The sequence below is a fragment of the Theobroma cacao genome, unplaced genomic scaffold (genome assembly GCF_000208745.1).
Source record: "Theobroma cacao cultivar B97-61/B2 unplaced genomic scaffold, Criollo_cocoa_genome_V2, whole genome shotgun sequence".
Classification (NCBI taxonomy): Eukaryota; Viridiplantae; Streptophyta; class Magnoliopsida; order Malvales; family Malvaceae; genus Theobroma; species Theobroma cacao.
Genome location: NW_017234756.1, coordinates 4,987 through 13,231, shown reverse-complemented (window position 1 = coordinate 13,231; position 8,245 = coordinate 4,987). Strand labels below are relative to the sequence as shown.

General features: G+C 31.3%; 1 protein-coding gene across 2 annotated transcripts; it reads right to left on the bottom strand.

Moving 5' to 3' along the window:
* Positions 1-2,125: 2,125 nt before the first annotated feature.
* On the bottom strand, positions 2,126-5,063 carry LOC18611748 (WAT1-related protein At1g25270). Of its 2 annotated transcripts, XM_007048167.2 has the most exons (7): positions 4,766-5,063; positions 4,078-4,140; positions 3,799-3,915; positions 3,148-3,400; positions 2,880-3,038; positions 2,472-2,623; positions 2,126-2,367 (listed from the first exon to the last, which is right to left on the bottom strand). In XM_007048167.2, the coding sequence occupies exons 1-7, from the start codon at positions 4,960-4,962 to the stop codon at positions 2,232-2,234; spliced, it is 1,077 nt and encodes a 358-aa protein (XP_007048229.2). In that variant the 5' UTR covers positions 4,963-5,063; the 3' UTR covers positions 2,126-2,231. The 2 variants fall into 2 exon arrangements, with proteins under 2 accessions (XP_007048229.2, XP_007048230.2); XM_007048168.2 differs by lacking the exon at positions 4,078-4,140 and having other exon boundaries at positions 4,766-5,048.
* Positions 5,064-8,245: the final 3,182 nt, after the last annotated feature.

The following is an 8,245-nucleotide window of genomic DNA, read 5'->3' as shown; positions in this document are numbered from 1 at the left end:
TATATATATATATATATATATATATATATGTGTGTATATATATTAAAATAATTTGATCCATAATGTGGCATGTTGGAGTTTGTTTTTTGGAAGCATCCAATCATATAATGGCAAGTGAGGGTAATTGAAATTTTTAAATTAACTATACGTGCAAGTCTATCTTTATAGTTGGTATTCTTCAAGACCACGGTAGACTCACATTATTAGGACAATAATCTACTGTTACGAATGTGAATATTTTGTTTGTCAACAACATATGTCTGAAAGCTTTAATTTAATTCAAAATCCTTTTTTATATTTGATTTTCATGAAAATTAAAAGTTATGGTTCTTTATGTAATTTAAATTAAATTTTTTAATTTTTTTATTATAATCTAGCATGTAAAGAACCTGTGGAAGGTATTCCTTAGGCCATTATTTTAATACATGCAATTTGGTTGTTGTGGTCTTGGAGAAACATGAATTTATTTGATAAATCTTTTATTTGGCCTGCCAATGCGACAAAAGAAGTTTGGACAAAAGCAAAGGAAGCGTGGGACACATTGGGTAGAGAGAATATCACAGACTGAAGCAGGAAGTTTTAATTGCATGGGAGAAGCCTAAGAACGGGTATGTAAAACTGAATGTTGATGGCAGTGTCAAGGGACAACCTGGGCTGGCTGCTTCTGGGGGTGTGATCGGAGATGAGTATGGAAATTGGATAGCAAGATTTTGTCAAAGAATTGATATTACTTTTTCTTTAACAGCTGAGCTATGGGGCATTTATCAAGGCTTGATATTGTGTTGGAATAGAGGTCTCAGGAAAATTCATGTGAAAACTGATTCTATGTTAGCTCTACAAAAAATTTATTCTCAATCTGTTAGATCTGAATGCTTAGTTATCGAGAGGGATTAAAGAGCTCCTTCAATAGAATTGGGATATAACAATTTTTTACGTATATCATGAAGTCAATAAGTATGCCGATTGGATAGCAACACATATAAAGAACTTAGAATTGAGGTTACATATTTTCAACTATCCACCACATGGTATTGTTTCTTATTTATTTGCAGACAACCTAAGCATATCATGGCTTAGGATGATGTAATATTTTTTTATCTTTTACTTTATATAAAAAAAAATAAAAAATATGAAAAATAAAAAAAGTAAAAATATTGAATATTAAAAAAACATAATTTTAAGATATTCCAAAAAAATAAAGAAACAAAATGGAATGAAAGGAGTAGTTGATTTATTATCAATTATTAGTATATATTTGTAAATATATATATCTATATATATATATTCTTGAGAGCCCAACTTTTACAATTATAATTTCTTAGTAAATTTTCATATTAGTGGCTTTAATTAGCTAAATTCTAATCCAATTCAATTGTTCCTTTTGTTGGCTTTAAACCCCAAGTAGTTGTCTAATAAATCTTTCCTACTTTTTTAATTATTATAAATACTGCAGACACGTAAAAAATTTGAAATACTATACATTCTATTTGAGTATGGTCTTATTATATGCAAATTACTTTTCTCTGGACTATATTTTTTTTTAAATTTCTTTTAGCACGCTTAGTTTTTAAATTTTAATTATTTCCTGATTTCAAGTGTGGCTGGAGACTCTATTGCCTTTTTCTTTTCCTTTTTTTTTCGGTTTCAAAGACATACTTGGGTTTGAATCCTAAATCACTAATAAGTTTGGGATATTCTTGCAAAAGATAAGATATTTTGGACTTGCACAAATTTTGATAGCCCAATTGTATGGCCGTGTTCAAACTTACACATTTTTTTTATTTTTTCAATGGACTTTTTCTCAAATTCATATGTGCTTTATAGGCCCCATTATTTTGGGCTGTGTTATCTCTTCATCTGTAATGCATAATGAGCCCAAAAGTAAATAACTATTTTTTTCATTTAAAAGAAAAAGAATTCGAAATTAATTTTTTTAAGTTGTATATATGCAAATAATTGTCATTTTTACACAAGGAATTATCCGGTCATCAGCATATACTATATATATGTCTCACTTAGTACTAAAAAATGCAAATACATCCAAAAAAAAGTTTTCAGTGATCTAAAAATGATAACCTACTTTGATCATTAGTATGATGAAATTAACTAATAGTATTATAAATTTGAACGGTATAATATAATTAACTTATGATAACTTTTCGAAATTTTAACATCTAAGTATCATGAAATTAACTTATGATATTACTATAAATTTAATTGGTATCATGAAATTAATTTAAAGTAACTTCTACGACTTCAGAATCCATTGAACGTAGATGTACTAATTGCGCTGAATTCTTGATCTCTTTGATTTTTCCCCATAATGCAACATATACTCCTCCCATTATCAGCGCTGAACCTATAATGCTGTTATATGAAAAGGAAACATGTAATCTAGTTAAATAGAATTGCAAGAAAAAAGAAATTTATAAAGAAATAATACTAATTTAAATTCAATTCGAGTTGAAAACCTTCCTAGATGTAGCCTCTCGTTTAAGATCAAAGATCCGACAATGGCGACATATATAAGCGCAAAAGGGTTGAAGATGGATACAAATAATGGCCCCTTCAACCGTATACACCAAGTCATAACCACAATCATCAGTCCTGTAGAGATAGAGCCCTTGAAACAAGAGTTGAGCCAGAGGGGATTTTGTTAGGAGAAAAGATAAAAATAATTATGTATGTATGTATGTATAGACTATTTGGCAATGTCGACTATAGCTATGTGTGATCACAAATGCAATTAATGTCCTCAATCTCACGGTTGTAATCACTTTCATATCTTAATTTACAGCAATCTTAATGCCAAACTAGATCATATAGTAGGCTTTATATTACTTGTGTTAACAAAAACTTCGGCTCGGAACTACTTTTACCGTGTAAAAAACTGTGAAAAGCCTAATATTCCAACCAAGCTTCCATGCAGACCAGTTCCTGTCAGTAATTATAGCGTAAATTGTCGCCTGAATCGACGCTGTGATGCTCATTAGAGCTGTACTTGAATATTTGCAAGGATAACTTTCATTCATCTTGGCCTGTGAAAATTAAACAATTCCTAGCCATCAGTAAATACCTTGTAAAAAGATAGTTGAAGGCCGTTGACAGTCATTAATTATATCAGATGAAAGCTACTAAGAAACTTACTTGAATTATATACCAAATTGCATAACATAAGCAGGCTACTAGAGCCAGCACTGAACCTAGAGCTTGATTACGAAGCGAAGGGTGTGCCTCTATGAGATGATCCTCGTCATATTTAGCCAGGTTTATACTGGTTGACCAAAGGCTAATCTCTCGCCCTTTGTAAAAGGTAAGAACCATTGCTCCACCTATGCTCAGGACAGTGCCAACCAGCTTGGCCGTACCTTCCAATGTTCTGATTGCCAATCTCTCCAACCTGACAGAAGGGAAAATTAAGGAAATTAAATCTAATTTTTAATTTTTACAACACGGTGCAAACTGTAGACATAACAATTGTAATGATGAGTACATCTCCCGAATATTAATCAGAAATCCATGATTTAGCCTTGCGTGAACCAAAAAATCTCATATATATACACAAATCTCCTTATCAAAGTAAAGTACGAGTAAATGGTTCCTTAAACTCAACAAAACCCTTCAGTCAACCCATCTTGGACGACTATTCCTCTATCCTTGACAAGTAACATCACGATTTTTTTTGATTTTATCAACTAATGGTTTCATTCTACAAATGATCTTGAACTAAATTGGCTAATACTTTTTTTGGTTAATAAAGATTAAAATAGAATCTCCCTGAAGTCTTGGAAAAATCACCTTAAAGTAATCACCAAAATGAATGTAGCAGCAGGGATTAGGTTGGACATGGCGGTGGCAAATGTTGCTGATGTTAGGGCCAAGCTTCCAATGAATAAATTCTGCCCTAGTGCTCCCCTGCAACCAAATTTAAACTTCATATTGCTAGTATTTCTTAAGCTCTAAGGGTCGGGTCAAAATAAAAAATTATTTTCTCAAATAGATGAGTTACACATTCTTTTTTTTCCTTAAAATATTAATTTCCATTAAAACCACTTAATTTTAATATCATGATCTTACCCAAACAGACCCGATAAAAATCCTTGAAAAGCTATCTTCCATGTCAATTTTGCTTTACTCTTCCTGTAAATATAGAATTGAAATACACAAACATTGAAATGCTGTCCAACTGCAAATGTCGTTCTTGTTAATATTAACACTATCATCATAAAGGATGCAGGACAAAATTAAATGAAGATATATAGTCAACTCATAACAATCATTAAGTATCCTTCCTAGGTTTTCTTAGATTGACAGTAACATTGTTGACTTATCTCCCAAAAATGAATTCATAAATTTTCAAAATTCATTTATAATTTGACAACAGTTAAATACTTACTCTGTCACATTATCTTTATGCATCTTTTTTGTTTGGGATGTTTTTTCTCTCTTTTTTTTTTTTTAACAAGTAATGCTATTTTTTATAGTTCAATTTTTTTTCATTTTTTTTACTTTTTTATATTAACGTTGGGTATCAATAATATAAATGATTTAGAATTTTTAATATAAAATATACTAAAATCAATTTTTTTAAGTTTTATAAAATATACTGAAGGCAAATATTTAATGACAGAAAGATTACAATAACTCAAACACTGATTAATTTGTTACTCAGTAAGTAGTACTAAGACATTGAAAATTGTGTTCCCATGCAAATGACACTAAAATGGGTAAAAAAAATGTAAGAAAAAGTATATATAATAATTACCTCTCTAATATCAACGCAAGTGGAAGTATAAAAACAGTGGCAAAGATAAATCTGTAAGAAATGAGTACCCTCATGCTCATACCGTCAACCACAGCCAACTTATACATTACATTTACGCCAGCTAATACTGCTTGAACCAGCAACATAATTACCACTGGTTTAAGCCCCTGACCAGGATTACAAAATTTCGCACCCATATCTAATGTTCGAAGAAACTTGAGAATATGATAGCATAAGTTCTCTCTCTTTTTCTTTTATTGCGAATAGTGTTCTTATATACGAAGTACTCAGAAAAATTAAAAAGAAAAAAGAAAAGGAAACAGTGTGCTATACCACTGTTTCCAGAGGAAACCAATTAAGAAAAATGTGAACAATTGGAAAGTATTTTCCACCCTCAGATGTTACGTGTGCTGCATGCATGGACTTGCAAGCACCAGGATGGAAGTCACTGTCCTTCTAGGGCCATGTGTTGCCATGTAGTGTTTGTTTGTTACAATGTTTATCTTGCAGAATTCTTTTGATTGGAAAATAAAAATCCAAACCCCATGCTTTTTAAAATAAGATATCTACTTTGTGAAAAGGATATCTACTTTTTTTTTTAGCAAATCCAAACGCATTAAACATAGAGGAAAAGCAAAGAAATCACAATCTTTTTGGATAGTTAGTGTTTCTTGTCACCAAGCCTCTAGCTTGCTTCAATCCACCTCCACGTAGTGTACAGCCCGATCACACAAAATAGATAATGCAATCCGCAACATTTATTGGCATTTCATCGATCTGGATACTGTAAAAAGATATTTACTTTTTATTAAATTAAAAAGTTTGATTAACGGGTATTTTAAATACTGATTAGGGATAAATTTAGAAATTGTTTTTACATTTAATATATTACTATTTTCACCAAACCCAATAGAAAATAATATATTAATGCTGATCAAGCTTTAGAATCTGGCAGTGTGTTGGCAATTTCATTCCCTGGTGTTCATCGTTCATCCTCCTTTCTCTGTCATTTTCGTTTTCTAAATATTTTGGTTTTTGGGCCATTTATCCCGATTTGCACATATGAGGTTCTAACCTGTCATTTTCATCTATTAGAGGGCCCAATTTATTTTGGGTTGTTTTATTTTTTTTTCTTCATCATTAATGCGAGAAAGAAAAAAGAGTTTTTTTTTTTTAAATAGATTCCATGCATAAGATATTTTTAAAAATAGATCTCTTTATAATTTTAAGTATTTTTAGCTAAGAGAATTAAAATTTGAACAAAATTACCCTTAATGAAATCGATCCATTTATTTGGCTCCGCATCTCAACTCGAAACCTATTAACGGGTCAAGTATGTTTAGGTTTGCGCCTCAAACCGACTTATATTCTTTGAGCTTTCCTCGCCAGACTATCTATCTCTGGAGTATTTCATACCAGAGAGAAAAACGTTGAAGCATTTTGAGTATTTTGGAGTAGTTTTTGATACACGAAGAAAACCTGTAAATATTTTGAGTATTTTTAAGCATTTTGGAGTGATTTTTGATATATGAAGAAAAACTTTTGAACATTTTGAGCATTTTTTGTCAAGTAGGCATATTCATTAATTATATTGTTAAATGGAATAGGGTGTATCGTTTGAAGTTGTTAAATAGAATTCGGTAGTTTTAGTGATTTTTGGAAATTATGTGACTAGTTTTTAGACATTGCATGACTGACTTTGGACATTGCATAACTGACTTTAGGCATTGCGTGACTAGTTTTTGATAAGGTATTACGTGACTGACTTTGGACATTGCGTAACTGACTTTGGGCATTACTTGACTAGTTTTTGATAAGGCATTACGTGACTAATTGATAGGCATTGCATGACTTATTAGTAAGGCATTGCATAACTAGTTAGTAAGGCATTGCTTGACTTGTTAGTAAGACATTGTGTGACTTAGGCATTACTTAAAAATTAATCACACAATGCCTAAAAACCAGTCACGCAATGCCTAAAACCAATCACGTAATGCTTAAAAATCAGTCATGCAGTGATTAAGTCACGTAATGCCTAAAAATCAGTCTCGTAATACTTAAAAACCATTCTAATCAATTTCAACTCCTTAACTTTGGGGTTCTATGAATAAACCTATAAACTCAAGAACCTAAAATACATACCTTTTTTTTCTTTGCTAAGCTATGAAATTGTGCATTTCATAAAAAATAGGTTACAAAACTCCATAACTCTCCAAAGCAAGACAAAATAAATTCCTATCGTGGGGCATTGCTCACTCCCCTTATGCAAAAACAAAATATACTCCCTTTACAAAATATTCCTTAAATAATTTCAATTCAAAATTCCATAAAAACAATCAAGATCCCTAGCAAACATGCTTAACAATCATCACAATCCTAGACACTATAAAATCGTGAACCACCATAAGACCCATCAAACATACTTTAGCTATTTCTTCTCCTTGAGCCCATCATCTTAACCAATTTAATCCAACTCATCAACATAGGCATCTCCGTCGCAGCACACGTTTCAAAGCAAGTCATCACCAGAAAACATCCAATTACCAAATTCATCATGCTGCCTACAATCACCATAAAAGAGCAAAATCGCTGTATATCATCCTTGAAAACCCCAAGATCCATTATCTAAAAAAATAAAACAAAATAAAAAAGAGCTTGATGTCATTTCTAGATGGCGAGATAGACAGTATTTGACCAGAGAAAAAAATAGAGATTTAATTTTAAAATTTTTGTCTGGATGGCGGAATAGAGAAAACTGAAATCATTTTAATTTGTCTGAAACTATTTAAAGGGTATTGTTGTCAAGTCATGCCAAAAATTGACTAAAAATAGTTAAAATTATTCAAAAATAATATTTTTGAATTGAGTTTATGATAAAGGTTATTTCTCACAATTTCCTCAAGAAAAAACCCAAAATAAGTTTAAAAAATAGAAATATTATAAAAAACAAGTTAAATTAAAATTTCAATACAATCAATATATTGTAAGGCCTTAAAATTAGCCACAGTTACATTTGAAATTCAATATAATCAATTTCTATCAATAACAAAGGTAGTCCTTATTACTCACATATGTTATGATAACGTTACAATAATAATTATAAGTTGAATCATACTTAGTTGTAGTATAGTGTAGACACCTAAATAAAAAATTTTAAATTAAATTAAATTAAATAAATAAAAAATAATAATAATATAAAAAAAATGGGGGATGGCTGGGCGTACGCCCAGCCACCCCTTCGCCTTCCCATCCCCCACCCACTACGCGTGACGGGGGGTTCTGGCCACCAACTCCAGGGGGTGCCAGAACCCCCTCGCCGGGTTGTCCAATTTTTTGGACAACCCGGCTCTTTAAAAACCCTACAAAAAAGGGAGAAAAACCAGCGGTTAGCCCCAGAAAAAGAAAAACAAAAAGAAAGAAACAAAACAAAGAAAAACAAGGAGAAAAGGGTGAGATCTGAGAGGAGAGAGAGAGAGGCCG

Bases quoted from the DNA above. Each gene is read 5' to 3' on its own strand.
- LOC18611748 (XM_007048167.2), bottom strand. From the start codon at position 4,962: ATGGGTGCGAAATTTTGTAATCCTGGTCAGGGGCTTAAACCAGTGGTA. The intron at 3,401-3,798 runs GTGATTTTTCCA...CCCTTCTGTCAG, and splicing joins ATTTTGGTGATTACTTTAAG to GTTGGAGAGATTGGCAATCA. The intron at 3,039-3,147 runs GTAAGTTTCTTA...TAATTTTCACAG, and splicing joins CAATTTGGTATATAATTCAA to GCCAAGATGAATGAAAGTTA.